General features: G+C 40.2%; 1 protein-coding gene and 1 long non-coding RNA gene across 3 annotated transcripts in view; both read right to left on the bottom strand.

The window, feature by feature from the left end:
* LOC119734293 (epidermal growth factor-like protein 7) overlaps positions 1-17,048 on the bottom strand; it is a 51,012-nt gene that overhangs the window by 1,070 nt on the left and 32,894 nt on the right. For both annotated transcript variants that reach the window (XM_038207713.1, XM_038207712.1), the window contains exons 3-10: positions 11,686-11,817; positions 6,707-6,825; positions 5,896-5,991; positions 4,817-4,912; positions 3,596-3,691; positions 2,213-2,335; positions 1,412-1,473; positions 441-594 (exon numbers count right to left, since the gene is read on the bottom strand). In XM_038207713.1, the coding sequence (XP_038063641.1) occupies positions 441-594; positions 1,412-1,473; positions 2,213-2,335; positions 3,596-3,691; positions 4,817-4,912; positions 5,896-5,991; positions 6,707-6,825; positions 11,686-11,817 (878 nt within the window). The remainder of the gene's footprint in view (positions 1-440; positions 595-1,411; positions 1,474-2,212; positions 2,336-3,595; positions 3,692-4,816; positions 4,913-5,895; positions 5,992-6,706; positions 6,826-11,685; positions 11,818-17,048) is intronic.
* On the bottom strand, positions 9,474-11,144 carry LOC119734295. Its single transcript, XR_005272057.1, has 2 exons — positions 10,545-11,144; positions 9,474-10,224 (listed from the first exon to the last, which is right to left on the bottom strand). It is a non-coding gene; the product is annotated as an uncharacterized LOC119734295 (long non-coding RNA).

Raw genomic sequence — 17,048 nt, forward strand, 5'->3', positions numbered from 1 at the left:
CAAAAAAGAGGAAGTTCCAAGACTTCAGAGGACGTTGCACAGTCTTTTTCAATTTCTTATGGCAGACATGGGAATTTATGAAAGAGGAAATCAGCTGGTTTGAGAAAAAGTTGCCAACAGATGTGCTGGAAGGTAGACAGACATTTTTCAACAGGTCGAAGTTGGGGTGGGGTTGGAGTGGGTCGGGGTTGGGGAGGGGTGCTGATGCCACCATGTTACTAATGGGTCCACTGTTCAAAACAGACAAGACTGGACACTATTTGACAATACGTGGGCTATTCGTTGCAGCATATATGCCAAGAAAGACACAATTTTGCTGACAGGACAAGTATTTTGCTGACAAAAACAAATCATTTTAATTTTCTTTTGTGAAAATCATTCCCAGTAAATCCTTTCCTCATCATTGTCAATGTTTATCTTCATCAGCCTTATCTACTCACAATCTTCCAGCCGTTCTTCCAGCATTGATATCTGTTCACTCAGCGACGTGATGAGTTCAATCTTTGACATCTGCTCATCGTTCAGCGGCATGTTGACCACTTTGACGTTGGCGTCTTCTCTGGTTGCACTCTCTGCCTGCATCACCCCAAGATTCTGTAGCAAGGAGAAACAATGCACAAAGTCGAATCACAATTCATTAAGAAGTTAAAACACAAGTGAAATCACTATTCCATCACAAGTCAATCACAAGTGAGGAGGCACTGAATTAACAATAATGTTTGATGAATCCAATAATGGGTTTTGCCCTTCACCGATGAATGTTATAAACACTGTATACTCAGTGTCGCCCCTGAGTGACAGTGAGTAAAAAATCACTTGAGCGGTACTCAAGCCCACGACCTCCTGCTTACTAGTGCAGACGTCTTACCACTTGACCACTGAGCTTGCCAGGGTCGGCTCGCTGGTTCGAATCAGATATAGCAGCGGGTACCACAATGAAACTATTCATAAGATGGAATTGTGTTGGGGTGTATAAATTAAATATTGGGTTTTGCCCTTCACCAATGTTTTTTATAAACACTGTATACTCGACCATTCAACCACCGGAAAGCTCGGTGGTCGAGCGGTAAGACGTCTGCGCTGGTAAGCAGGATGTTGTGGGTTGAGTCCCACCCGAGTGATTTTGTTCTCACAGTCACTCAGGGGCAACTCTTTAGTATAGAGTGTTTATGAAATATGTCGGTGAAGGGCAAAACCTAATATTGAATTTACATCACCCCGATGCAAATTCCATCTCATGATGTATAACGAAAAAGACAAATTCTTGCAAAAACAGATTTCAGTGATGAAAGTAACAACTGAGGAGGCTACATGTAAGAATGAAGAGATCCGCTGAAAAAAGGCCAAATTGGCAGGTAAAAACACAAAACAAAAGTAAGAAAAGTAAGAGTAAAAAGTGTAACCATTTTACCTGTTCAATGAGGTTGACTTTATCTTGAAGTGCTACATACTCGGCACTGCATGTCAGACAAACTATAAGGAAATAATAGCATGAATATTCAAAACAGCAGTGCACTAGAGGAAAATGTTGAAACAAGCAACACTGAGAATGTGTCAGTTCGGTATTTCAACTGCGCATGCACACAACAATATGGGTCACCGGTCATTCAAGATTGTCTGACGCTCATCTAAGGTGCATGAGCGTGCAGGCCGGGAGATGGTCATACGACGCTCGCGCGTTAATTACAAGTAGAAGATGCGTTTGCGTTTTCGTGTAGCATCGTGCCAGTGATTTGATCCCGAAAGACCTTTGACCTGGACCACTGTATCGAGATACCAACCTGGCTTATTAAATTAACTAAAGCTTGATTTATTTTGACAAATTTGACACTTTAGATCAAGAAACTTTGTTGTTGACGGTACAAATTCTGCAAGCTGAAGTACATCATGGTGAAAATTGATATCTATTTTTTAACACTGTCAAAACTTAACTGTCACTTTAAATTGAAAACATGACAAGTAGTTAACATTTGACCTTAAACAAGCTTCTATTTTTGGGGGGAATATTTATTTGCACCCTTTCAAATGCTTTCCACATACTTCTTCACTGAAAGATCTTGAAAAACAATTCCCCTGGATGAATGAGAAAAGTTGGGAAATGACATTTTTTGGAGTAACCATTTGGTAACACACAGTACAGTGAATTACCCAAATTTGAAGAGGACAAGTCTAAGCCTACGAAGGATTTGATTGGCTAGAGAGGCAGGCTTACTTGAACACGATTGGCCGTCTTCATCTAAGGTAAATCCTGGATGACAGGAACATGTGAAGCTACCCTCCGAGTTCATGCATCGGTGGTGACAACCGTGAGAATCGGTTTCACATTCATCCACATCTGAGAGAACAGAGAAAAAAATACACACACACATAAATTCAGATGTTTGATTTGATGGAGTAATTTATTGTTATCAAAGTTCTTATTTGATTCATAGTCATTAAACATAGTCTTTGCATGAGGACACTCTGAGATCAAATCATGTCTGTGTATGCTTTCTTGCAAGTAAGTAGAGCTTGCAAATTTACCAAGAATTCAAATAACTATTATCAGACGATGTTGTAGTTGTCTCAATCACAAGCCCTTTCACAAGTCCAGTTGCAAGTAACAGGAGACGAACAATAAAGGTTTCCATATCGATGTTAAGCTTACGCAGACTACGCAGACTACGCAGACAGTACGTCTTTCTCTTTTACAGCGGTGCATTTCTCTTTCACAGTGGTGCGTTTCTCTTTCAAGGTAGATAGCCTCTCTTTCATAATGTGTGTCTCTCTCTTTCATGGTAGCCAGCCTCTCTTTCATAACGTGTGTCTCTCTCTTTCAAGGGGGCAAGTTCATTTTTCACAGGGGTATGTTTCTTTGAAAGTGTGATTTACTTGCGGCCACAACTCATTAACTCGCGGCCGTGACTTATTTATGTCGTGGCTGCAACATAAATAAGTCACGGCCACGAGTTAGTAAGTTGCGGCCGTGAATTAATAAGTCATGGCCGCGACATAAAAAAGTCACGGCAGCGAGTTAGTAAGTCACGGCCGCGAATTAATAAGTCGTGGCCGCGACATAAATAAGTCACGGCAGCGAGTTAGTAAGTCACGGCCGCGAATTAATAAGTCGTGGCCGCGACATAAATAAGTCACGGCAGCAAGTTAGTAAGCCACGGCCGCGAATTAATAAGTCGTGGCCGCCATATAAATAAGTCACGGCAGCGAGTTAATAAGTCGCTGCAACAGCGAGTTATTATGTTGCAGCTGTGAGTTAATCACACTTAGAGAGAAATACACCCCTGTGAAAAATGGACTTGCCCCCCTGAAGGGGAGAGACACACATTATGAAAGAGAGGCTAGCGACCATGAAAGAGAGAGACACACGTTATGAAGGCAATCTACCTTGCAAGAGAACGCACCACCGTGAAAGAGAAACGCACCGCAGTGAAAGAGAAAGACGTATCTGGCCCTAACAGGCTTCCGTACTGAATTGATATGGTCCTGCTTATCCCCTAGTTGTAGGGGGAGTGTGGCCCAGTGGTTAGAGTTCGTGACTCATGATGAGGGGCATACTACTGAAGTCTAGTCTGGTTTTTCCTCAAGTTGCGTTACTGACCTTCGTGGCAGTAGCGGCCAGCCCAGCCATTAGGACAAGCGCAGGAATCTGGTTGTACACATCTACCACCGTGTTCACATGAACGAAGACACAGAGCTGTAGACCAGACGAGAAAAATATGACACTAGTTAGCACAAACAAACTCACTGACTGCCAGTGTTACGTCCCAACTGGACAAACTAAAGTTGTCTCAACTGAAATGCATTAAGCTTGGACAGTCCCAGCTTAAATTGGTACTTAAACTGGTCTAGTTTAGGTGTAACATCAGCATTGGCAAGTCGGAAACCAAACCAAAGTGGCTTATCAGTATGAACATTTCAGCAAATGCTTCCATTGAAATACAATTTCAATCATATTTCTACCAGGCGAGCTTTAGTGGTTGTATCTAGGCCTACCAAATTAACATATCCAGGAAAGATGGGATTGTTTCATGTAAGATCTGAGAATAGACTGGACACCCGACATCATATCATGAAGACAGGTATTCGTAACATACATCTGTGATTTTTTGGTTGCTGTTCTTACTTCCCATTTGTCTGATTGGCCAAACTCACATAAGCACAGTTGCAGTCGGTGTGAAAGTTCAACTTGACCCTCATGGGGTCGTCAAAGCAGAAAACTGTTCCCATGCACGAGTCACTTAGTGCCTCTACCCGGTTCCTTAGTGTGATGTCAGTTCAGTTTAAACCACGCCCACTGGCCATTCAGTAGTATTGGAACCACTGGAACCATTGGAACCGGAAGTTAACGCAACTTGAGTGTTTATCCAATAGGCACCAGTAATCAGCCATGCATGCGCGTGTATGATGTTTTTTTTTAACCGGATTCTAATGGCAACATTGACCAGAAAATGTTGACAGACTGCAAGCATGATTCATTCTATAGATGTAGTACACAAGTACCCCCTCAATGGTTACAAAGAGAGAGTTGGGGAGAACACTGGGACGGACATTCGAACGCATTACCGATGGTGGATGCTCATGCGAAGACACTAGAGGTTTGTGCACATTTAGAATAGCATAAGTCGAGCGTAATTTGTGCCATACATGCATGAATTAGTACGAGCACGATATGTGTGGGCCTTCCACTGGGGGTCTCAAAAGAGGTTACAAAGCGCCCTCTAGTGTTTGGGCACAGAGTCTATAATTTTGAGAAATTCAATTTTGGACATAAACAGAATCTGATAAATGAATTATTCGGTTTGTTTTCCTCCCAACTTACCCTCTTCGCAGAATTCTCCCTGCCAACCACCTGTGCAGGAGCAAGTGTCTGGAGTCCGGCAGAAGCCATCGTTAGCGCACTCTACGGAGCAACTCACTGGACGGACAAACCAAGACAAGACAGGATGCTCTTTGAAATTGGCAGCATTGAAATAAATGTATCTAATTACGTTCTTGTAAGCTTACGTTCTTCACCAGGGTTCAACAATCAGGGCAACTTGTTGTAAAAATCATGATCATAAACGATGAAATGAGCAGCACTGTATGGTTTCACAAATTCATCAAGAAGTAAAAATAAATTAACCCATTAGCACTTGTACTACATTGTAATACATTGTGTTTATTCACTGAAGAATCCATAATTTCCATTGAGTGTTCAGGAGGTTTCGGGTGCTACAGTGAGTAATAAGCAGGGTGGTTTCGGGTGTACAGTGACTGAAGGGGTAATACATGTACAATGTAATACATGGTAACACAAGTGAAGATGGGTTAATTCTCATTTGCTAATGACGTTGATGTAGTTTCTTGACCAGTGTGCCAGTGTTATACAACGTGAAAAATGAGTTTTGAATTACATGTATTGATTCGTCTTTGAGAGGCTTCTTGTGGTGGAAATTCCCTAATCAGTACTCTTCAGGAGTGACTCTTCCATGCTGCTTGGTATGATCAAATCATTGTAATTACAATGAGGAACTGGCCAACAAATGATCACCGTGATGAGCAAGTTCAAGCGACGACTATTGTTGACCATGGTTCAACTAACTTCACTTGAACACAGGATGGTTGGACTGCTCTAGTCGACTGTTTGGAACCGGAGCAAAAGGCACTGTTGCATCGCAGCTTACTAATACATGTAGCTGTGCATATCATAAAGCACAACGGGGGCCAGTTTTGACAATTGCTTGACTGTTGCTATTACCGTCCAGTTGTGAGTTACATCACGATTTCATCCACTGGTCGACTAGTATTCCTCGCCGAACTTGCTCTAAAATGCCGTTGCTGGGCCTATATGGTGCCCTCAATGTACTTTGTCATACAGCTCTGCCATTACATCCACCATTTCAGATTCTAGAGACTCACCTTCTTCACAGTATTGTCCGGTGTAACCCGGAGGACAGGCGCAAGATTCCGGTGCTACGCATCGTCCACCATTCCGACATTCTATACTGCACACCGCTGAAATTCAAGACAAATTGACACGATTATGAACAAGAAACTAATAATGTTACAGGTGGTGAAAATGAAGTTTAGTCAGAGACACAAAGGGTGGCATGGGTGGCTAGTGCGTAAAGTGCTTGCCCTCTCACCACTGTGGCCCGGGTTCAATTCCCTGTGCGGACCATATGTGAGTAGAGGTGTGCGTTGATTCTCTCCTGTGCCATGAGGGTTTGTCTCTGGGCTCTCCTCAGGCCTGTCGCCAGCCCTGAGCGTCAGGGGGGGGGGGGACAAATTACCAACTAGGGGGGCCCACTACCTTAAAAATTCAAAAATACACATGTATGGCTTTTGCTGTTGGGGGCCAATTGCTCGCCAAGGGGGGCCCGGCCCCACCAGGCCCCGGGCCTGGCTCTCTGGTTTTCCGCCCTCCGGAAAAATCAAACACTTTTGATCTCCAGCTGTATTCCGTGGTCGTATGGCGGCTGCTAAAGGCGCAGTTACATGTTTTCTGCTCGATCACATTGTAGCTGCGTCCATCACAGCTTAGCTTCTAAGCTGTGAGTAAGGATGATTAGCCCCCCCCAAAAAATTTTTTATTATTATTAAATATTCTGACTAATGCAGGGAATCCCTAGATGAGATGAATTTGATACCGACTTACAAATTGGGTTGGGGGGGGGGGGGGAGGGGGTATTACTACACCCCTCACTACACCCCTGGAGTCTATACTTACGTTCATTACAGGAGTTAGCCTGTGGGTTGTGTTGTTTCCATCCTGGGCAACAGACGTATTTAGGCCCTCTTGATTCTTGGGCTATGCTGCGTGTCCGATAGGCCATACGATAAACGGTCCTATTGGGGGTATAAACATAGAACGACAGTTCAGACAGATTTAAATGATAATGATAAATGAACCTTAATCAGGGGTTATTTAAAATGCGACAATTGAGACTTGGCAAAAGTTGAAAAAAGTCAACAGTCAGATTTTTGACATCACAGACTCACTTCAGCTGTTATTAACAAGACGCTTCATGACCTTGTAGTTCAGCATTTCTTATTTCCGTTGTAGAACTTTCACAAAACATTAATGTCAAGTTCAATCCCAAAAAATCCAAAGGAGAGATAGAATTTGTAAAATGATACGTGAAGGTCACTGTAGGATTAGAAATGCTCCAAGAAACGGCTCAGTTACAACCGATTTGTCAGCCAAAGCTAAACAGGAAATCGCTCCTGAAAACTTCTTTTGGCACAAGAAGCATGATCTAATTATGTTCAAGTTTTGGTTGCCTAAAACTGAGCTGTGCTGCTACTTAGTCAACAAAATTGTCAACTGAAAATGTGTAATTTTGATCGATTTTGACAACAGCAGAACGTGACATGTAGACCATATTACAGTAGTCAGTAGCGGATCGAGGGGGGGGGGGAGTCACAACCCCCCCCCCCTCCCCAGTTCAACCGCTGACTAATGTTGTGAAACTAGTAAAATGGGGCCCAAAAAAATATAAATGAAAGCTAAAGTTCCAAAATGTATTCTCAAATTGCCTTAGAATGGAGGAAAGCATTGAAGATTTAAAAATCCCCCCAGGATACCCTTCACTCAACCCCCTCCACCTTCCTATCACCCCCCCCTCCCCCGTTTCCTGTTAGCTAGATCCGCCCATATTAGAATGTCCCAATACAAATGAATCAGCAAGGACAGCTTCAAAGAAAGAGCGCCCTCCATGCTTGCTTGGAATCAGGAATAACAAAAATATTACAGCCTTGAATTCAGACTACATCTTACATTGTTACCTTAGACTGGAGACCTGAGCTCATATCACACGTATATTATGAGGACAAGCAACGCATCGGTGATTCTGAAATCTTATTGGTTGCTACTTGCCTCGACAATGTTACCTTACTGGCTTACTTTCTCAGCATGCTCATGCTCGTGCAGCATTCACAATGAGTGAAGCATCCTATTCGCAGACTCATGTACATTGTATACTTTCATTAAAGTTGACCCCGTCATAAAGGTCACTTGGCCAATGTCCAAAGAAACGCTGGCTGTCTCAGACTCGGTCTCAGACTCTTAATCCGCCGTGAGAGATTTTGAGGTTATTTTTAGGCTAATCTTTGCCTATCCCCAAATGTTTCACTCACCCACCCATATGCCTTATCACAAACCTTACTTAAATCAACCAGGAGATGGGGTCCGTTAGACTAACTTTTCACAGGACATTCAGGATGTTCTGTGTGTGCAGTGATAAACATGACCGTCTTGCTCCAATACAATTCGGAACGTTGACCTGTTTCATGTTATGATTTAGGAAGGGTAGGGCTTCTGACACTATCACGTTATACAGAAGGAAACATGACTTCACGACATATTAGGCTGGTGCTTGCTCTTGTGTGGTGTACATGTATTATAGCATTTTGAATATTTTGCAAAGGAATGCTAAACTGAATAGTGAAAAAATTCTACTACGATTATTCTTAATTATGAAAAGACCATGTCCAAGATAAGGCACAAAAAAAAAAATTCGGTCTCTGGTCAGACCAAAGTTCCGGAATTGACGCGGCCACGCGGCTTTTTTTTTTTTTTTTTTCCTTTTTTTTTTTTTTTCTTCAAGCTTGGATTGTACAGACAAGGTGGGGTACTATTTTGCTTTTTTGGTGTCCTCATGTACATTGGTGTCCTCCATAATTTGCCTTGGTGCTTTCGATCATTTGCCTTGGTGCAATTTCCCATTCCTTGGTGCTCTTTGGTAAAAAAATTGAGGAGGTGCGGAAATAGAGGGCGCTGTTGGAGCTACCGCAGAACATTTTGGGAAAAAAAAACATCAACGCGCATGATTAAAATCGACGCGCGCGCTGACCAAAGACCGACTTATTTTTTTTTTGGCCTAAACATGGGATGAAGACAAGTTTTAGGAACATGGCAAATGGCTACCTGAGTGGACGTTCTTTTTCTTAAGATGTTATAATTTTTGAACAATGTTATTGCAAATGTTCTTTTTTTAAAGAAGCATATATGCAAGGCCAATTTTTTGTCTCTTGAGTTTCCATCAATCCAGGTTCTAGGAATGAAGCCATTAAGTCATCTGCCCACTTTATGATTTCGATGACCAATTGTTTACATTTGTAAAGTGAATCATAATATTTTGGAGAAATGGTTAGGCCAACACAAAAATATTGAGGGTGACATGGGTTTCTGCGGTCAGCAACCCATGGACCACCTCAAATCTTTCTTACACAACTGACTTTATGGTGTATATCAAACTGACGTTTTGGGAAGTAGCATTTCCTTTTATCCTCACCGAGAAACTAAACAGATCTTTTCTGAAGTTAAACTCCACCCGTGACGTCACCCTATTGTCCTAGCGCTCCATTATTTTGCACGAATGGAGCGTTGGAGGCGATACCTCTCCATTCTTTTGGAAGGTAATAAAGCCTCCATCACTCCATTCCTACAAAATAATGGAGCGGGAAATAAAGAAACACCAGAAATGACACAGTTATATTTTTACACCGTTTCTCAATGATGATTTTATGCATTTTCTTATACATTTCGTACAATGCTTACGTTAGTCGAGAACCATTTTTTTTCTCATACAGATTTTTTTCGTAGGCCCTACACCGTTTCTTAAATGGAATTTTAGGCATCATTCTTTACGTGAAAGTCAATATAACCATATTTTTTATACAGTATGCTACACCGTTTTGCAAATAGAATGTTATGCATTCTCGTATACAATTTCTTAGTGTTGAGGCGAAAGTCAAGAACCATTTTTTTCTTGTTCATAATGTTTGCACAAAGTAATGTTACATGTAACAATATAAACGTTTCAGTGATATGTTTCACATTGAAAGCAAATGTTTTGACAAGGTTCGCAGTGCAATTTATTTCTCAATCTTGTTCCTGGGTTTCAATGCCTAGCATGCAGTCCTAGAAATTCTTGATCGGCAAGAACTCAACATCCTGAAGAAATGTGTAGGTCTTTTCCATGGTGTCCAAGAAAAGTTGAAGGAAAATCACGAGTTCGTGCAATGTAAATCCGGCCTGGAACACTTGTAGCCATTTTGCACACAAAAAAAAACCACCAAAATCTTAGTCTTGCAATTTTGAGTGGTTTTAGCTCGTCCTTCCTTGTCCAACGATGAGTAGTTTTACTAGTCTCGAGTTACGTTGGTAATGCCGTCGACGAAGTAGTCCGACTGGAGACTGCCCGCTAGTTTTGACCTTCTTCGTGACACTATCCACAGGCAGAACTAGGAGAAAACAAAATCAGAAAATTAGTTTTTGGGGTCAAACAATAAGACGGAAGCACAAGTTCATATTCCTGTAAATCTACTTAAGTCTCACAAAGCCGTAAAAAGCACAGGTACCTTTTACAATTACAAAGTGACGACACAGAAAGCTTCGAATTAGAACAGTTTTAGTGCAAACACGATGTCTGAATAAACTTTATCAGATAGCAAATTAAAGAAGAGCTTAATGTATCTGACATTATCGTGCTCAAAATACGACATTTAAATTTTTCTGATTTTATTAGCTGTTATTTCTACTTAACAAAAAGGGTACTTCTTACCTTTATACTCATTCATGCAATCTTCATATTCATTTGGAGTGTCGAAATGGTCTTTCATATCTTCCAGGCAAAATTTGAAGCGGCCGGCAAATTATTATCCGATATATCCATGGAGCTAGTATCAGCACCGTATCAAAGCCAGTTCCCTGGCACGCTTTAATTCCACTGTATCTCACGTATTTTTATCATAACAGTCCTAACGTCTTGAGATTGAAAACTGCGTGTCAGACACGCTAGTCAAGAACGAATGCATGGTGCCTTGGTGGGGTTTAGCATTTATACCAAGCGCGCCTAGAATCCAGCATTGTATTGGTTACGTAAGAACATTATGCTAACATACTATTCGCAGTCCAATTCTGTACAATTCCTTTGAATGCATTTTACAGTTACGCAATAAGACAAAACGTGTGTCTTTGTATGAAACAAAGTCGCTCCATTCGTGCAAAATAATGGAGCGCTAGGACAATAGGGTGACGTCACGGGTGGAGTTTAAGTCGGATAATACCGCTCGGTACCGCGCCATTCGTGGGTAAGAATGGCCCTCGGGCTTCGCCCTCGGGCCATTCTTACCCACGAATGTCGCGTACCTCGGGCATTATCCTTTACATAAACTTTAATAACTAAGAGGAAATGTTTCCCTTTGGTTTTTGTTTGACCCAGGTCAAATTGTTGGTACCCTGTTTTAGTATAGTATTTTATATGTTTTGTTGGGTACCATGTATCATATTTTCCCGGGACACTGTATTATAGTTTTACAGTTTCATTCCTGTATTGTGTCCGTTGTGTCCGCAACCTATACTAACCAGATACCAGTTTTTCTTGTAGTCTGTGTTCTGTTGTATAAGTAGGTCAGCTTCCATATTTCCCCTCTTTCCGTGTGCTACAGACTGTTACTCAATTGAAGAGTGGGGTGGGGGTGGTTTTTTTTTATTAATCAATTTTGAGGGCAACAAAGTTGTCAATTAAATTGGTATTGGTCATGAGGTGAGACTTTTAGAAGTCCTATTCTTACATTGGCCTTTTTGAGATATGGCGGACACAATACGAGGCGATTTTTGGAGCGGGTAATCTCTTTTGTATTTAGCCAAATTTACCCACTTCAAAATAGCGCCATCCCATCACAAAATGCTGATAATCTTACTGGTATTTGGTGCAGAGTTGGCCCTGCGGTTCACATCGGGCAAAGTAGGGTTTGAAGTATGGCTGGCAGTAGGACTCCACGATGACACCAGTTGAGATCTCATTGGTTGAGGCCGAGGTGCAAACGTGACGTCTGAAATTGTCAAACAGAGGAGAACGGGAGTTATGTTTTATAACTTTGTGCATTTTAACAACTTTCAAAAAAGAATTTAAACAAGCACTGACTAGGGTGTCAATATGAATGTTATCTTCGTTGCAAGGAAATATTAATGAACTAAAATATACCGGAGTTAGATACAATTGTAAAATAAAGGTTACTCGTCTCATAAAATGTTCGTCAATTCTTGTTTTCTAACACAATTCTTGTAAATGCACCTTTGTGTCCCATGTAACCAAATTTTCAATTTTCATTTTGCCATTTTTGAGGGCATTTTGGTGCCTTTTTGGTTTTTATGCTAAGAAATTTACCATATTCATGAGCAAAAGTGATGTCATTTCAGGCAGAAACCTCAATGTTAAAGGTATTTCAGCACCAAAATTTGCCAAAATTATGGATATTTCGCTGTTGTAAATTTTCTTTTCTTTTGTGATGTGTTGTTGTTTCAGTACATGACATTAAGCCAGTGAGCGAAGTTTTCTCACAAATGTTTTCAATTTGTGAGCAAATTTTGGGTTTACAATTTGAACGGAAAACCCTTAAACTGAACAGTGTCTTCCTGAATTGACATCACAGCAACAGCGCCCTCATTTGTCAGAAAAAGCATTGACAATTTCGAATGTTTAAAGGAGTACACTTTTCAATAAAATTAACCAAATAGGGATGTCACCTAGTTTTCAAACACTTAAGAGGAGTAGAAAGTTGCATAACATATGTTCCCAAGTAAAATCCATGTCATGAGCCCTTTAAGGGGTGTACTACCATGGAATTGTGTGCTACAGTAAGAAGTGAATCTTTTGTTAACAGCAAGCCAGTAAAATTTCGCCCAGATCCAAGAAACTAGACCCAGAATTTTTATTTTTTGCATAAAGAATGATTTCCATTACATCCTTGTGAACTGTATTGACAATGCTAAATGGTGGAACCTTAAGACAGAACATTGATAACGCTTGTTGCCATGCCAATGACTGATGGAGGTGTAATCGTTTCCAACAGATTTGATTGGTCGTTTGATTGGATCCCTGCCATGTGACCCTGAGGGCTGATGGGAAGAGCGGGTCCCATGCCGATGCCTTAATAGGGTCAGTGATACCAGATAAACGCTGGGGTGGGATGTCACATGTTCCTTTATTTGTTGGTTTAACTTCAAACAAACAAGTAGCTGAAATGTTTAGAATATATTAATTCCTCCTGGAGGAATTATTGAAAACCTTGTAAATAATACATCTTGTCTCTGTCTGATGGCAATTTCTTGTTCATTCAATCAATGAGTTTCGGCATCCAATATATGGTGTGTCTGCCTAAACAGTACCTTTTGGTAAAATTAAAAGTAACATTTTTTAAATGGCTTAGAGCAAATGATTTGCATATCAAGCTGAAATAAATGACGAATTTAACAAAAACCATGATCCTCACATGGATAGACTGTTAAATCTGTTAGTTAGAAGACTGTTAATTAGCAGTTGATCATTTCTTATGATCAAAATATTGTTCGTTGTGACTTTATCCACATGAAAATAAAATCCACATTTTCCCATTTAATTTCGATTTAATTTGAGATGACACCTCAAACAGAGATGTCAAAACTTCGACTGATGTAACCCCAGTTTCACCTCGCTCAGAAACCGCAACTTACAACAAGCAAATAACATCTGTGGCGACAACCCCTTACAGAGTTTGTTAGCTCACACATAATCTTGATCAATGCAATATAAAACCACAGAAATGTTTGGGTTGGTCGGTCTTAAGGCTTGTGTTTATGACCTGAATACCACAGACAAGATAACCCTTGCCGGACACTGGTTGGGAAACAGCTCCTTATATGAACTTGATATTAAAAGCATGTTCTCTGATATGATTGATTGAGTTATTTTACGTGACTTAATTTTCATTTTCTTAGTTTCTTGGTAAAACATCAAACAAAAAAATTCAGAAAAGCAAAATACAGTTGGTCGAAAGACACTTTTTTGTTTACATTGGGCAAAATAAGATGACCCAGAGTTTCTTTGCCAAACAACATTGTTTATTTTCTACAAAGGGCAAAACCAGAAATCATATGTAATTACAAATATTTAAAGTTGCGTTTCCCGTGATATTTTCAAGTTTTATCCCAAAAAATAGATTCTTTATCTAAATTGCTATTTTCCTAGCAATACAAAAGTTATTCACTTTTGAATGAGACACCGACCTAAGAAATCGGCCCGTGTCGAGTTATTGAATTTTTATTTTACAATTTCGAATAATTATTGGCTGCTACACAAGTCGAACAAAATCATTCTATGGTTGTTTGAACTGTTCGTCTTTTTTTAAAGAATGAATCACTAAAGATGTTCTCACAAATTAAGTCAAATTTGTTGATTGCCAAAATTCGTACTGATGATGAATACATTTCACACACGAAACTATATCTCCAAGGAACTTTTGTTGCACAAATTTCCTCTTCTTTTACATCACTTGAGACAAGCCATCACTGTCCTAGTAAGTAGTATATCGGTCACGAACGCACGTGGTTTGAATATTCTCATTACCAGCCGTCTGTCAGGCTGATCCTTACTAACTCCCAATAGAGGAAATGAAGGGATAGGCCCATGATACTGGGTCATCTGACGACTGATTTTGTCTTTGAGGTATTAGCATGATCGGTGACCATACCATGAAGCTATCCGTCCGTCCAAAATAAAAGAATTGTATACTTTTGTGATTTGTATACATCGATGGTGTTTTATTACTTTTTTTCGAATTTCTTCTATTTTTTTCTTCTCCAAAACTTTAAAAGTAGCTGTTCATTTATTATCTTAGTACATAATGTTCAGTTCAGCAACTGGTTCGCGTGATGGATTTTTAAACCATTATGCACTGAATCAAATCATCTTCAAGCAGCGGCGCAACTAATGGTAAACTTCTAGGGGGCACATGGGAGGGGGCACCAATTTTTCAAGTGGGCACTGAAGGCAACTGATATATTGTTTTTGTAATTGTGCAATTCAAGATTTTAAATGGGGGGACACCTGGGGAGCACGGACCTCTGCTAAGGGGGAACGTGCTCCCCTGTGCCTCCCCCCCCCCCCCCGGTAGTTATGCCACTGGCTTCAAGTTTTTGACAAAAAGAATGGCCAAATGTGTGATCAGAATGCGCGAGATCCACCACCTTCAACTGAGTATGTTATCAAATAAGCAAAAGATTGCCCTGTAACACAAACATCCATTTCAAAACTCGTATAGGAGTTTTTTTCTTAAGCCGGCCTAATCTGTTGAACGACCCACATCAAAAACCAGTTGCATAAACTTAGCAAAATAATGCAAGCCAACGGATTGAATTCGGTGCTATCTACTGAAGATAGCAAACTTGTAAAGGGAGGGTCTTATAAAATAGATAAGTAGATACATTTTATTAAATTTAAAACTGGATATTACATGTTGCCGTCTCTCATTAAAAGTATACACTACAATACACAGAAATTGCACGATCACAACATCAAAACATTACAACTGCATGCACGCTAAAAAAAATTCAACTGTACAGCAAATAAAACTGAGAAAGCATTGGTGCGCATGTTTTAAAAAAAAATACGAGGAATGCCAAACAAAATGTGATTTAATAAGCGATTGGAACTTATTTTGAGTAGTTCTTACAAATGGTACAAACCGATCAACAATTCAAGCTAATAAAATTCAAGTTATCATGAAATCTCACCAATTTAGTAAACATACGGAGAGAAAACGAAGCGGCGTTTTGAACAAGTTTTCATCAACAAAAGCGCTATACGTTTCTCTTTAGTTGACCCGGTACCGAAGTGGGCCATGAAGGCGTAAACAGAGTCGATTCCCGGGAAGTGGGCAGGGATAACATATTAAGTTTTGTACCAATGTGATGACTGACCGGTATAGAAAAAGGAATTTAGACTGATTGATTTGGCAGGCTTTGAGAATTGAAAACAGGTCAAAAGACAGGAGGGGTTTTAAATTGGTACAATATCCGTCAATGCATCATGGATTTGTCAGTTTGGCCGAGTAAACATAATGGTAAAAACTGTTGTCACAACCTGCGAGTAGACCTATAGACAATAATGCAGCAAAGTTTTAAAATTCCAATAATCAAACTTATCATAATTTTAAAGTCCAAAAACATACGAAAAGTACAGTTCTGGCGACGAGAATCCGGCCCGATATTGTTTTAGTTATATTTTAATATTTAAAAAAAAGTATTGAGTGATTTTTCACAAAACATTATTTTTCAGAACTATTTTAACATAGGCCTATAAAGGCGAATTTTGAAATTTACTATAGACCCAACCACAATGAACACGGTATTGACATCGCGGTAGCCGACAACTGTGAAAGTTTGCTCAAAAGTTATATACCATTCGGTTATTTGAAATTCTTGAACAGCTGCAGTGTCACAAATCCACCACACGAAAATAATTTTACCAGTGTAAACCTACTAGGCTAACTGTCTGACTGACTTTTATACCAAGTTTTTAGAAGCCAAATTAGTGGGATACAGTAAACGGGACAAGGTCAAGAACATGTGGAGAGCTTCTGCTGCGAAGTTCAAGACGGTCTTCTGTCACGTCTATCAAAGATAACTAGTATCCGAAAAACTTAAAGTCAATGCGAAATGTTGGTATGGTATCTTTTTTTATACGAATGGCGCCTAAGTAGCACGTGCAAATTTGCCGAGCACCAGCGATTCTTTAAAAAAAACAACCGCGCCCCGTTATGAAACACTGACGTTCGGGTACCTGTCAACTCGGTAGTTGATCTCCAATTTGATGGATCATACGTTAACACAGTAATCCAGTATGGTTCTTTGCTTTCACGATGGGAGATTTTGTGTGTGTGAGGATTGCACATCTTTATTTACAAAAAAATAATTCGACAAATGTAAACAATTGACACAAGGGTTGTAGGAATGTAATGATTGTAACCTGACAGAAAACAGCTGGCGTGGCTGTTTATAAAAGCCAATAGAAATCGAAATGTTCATATAGGCCTATACAACAATATTTTGCCAGGATAATAGGTTGAAATTTGTGGGCCAAGAGATATATTCATCCGCGGTTGAGTGTTTGCCATGGCCTATATTATTTTCCGTTGTACAGAGAGAATAAGGAGGTTTGCTACAGCTTTTGAAACCAACAAGTTTTAAGTGCAGTTGTCCGAAAAATAAACTGTTCAACCAATTATCCAGAACGGTAGGGATAATA

Source organism: Patiria miniata, unplaced genomic scaffold (genome assembly GCF_015706575.1).
Source record: "Patiria miniata isolate m_02_andy unplaced genomic scaffold, ASM1570657v1 HiC_scaffold_27, whole genome shotgun sequence".
Classification (NCBI taxonomy): Eukaryota; Metazoa; Echinodermata; class Asteroidea; order Valvatida; family Asterinidae; genus Patiria; species Patiria miniata.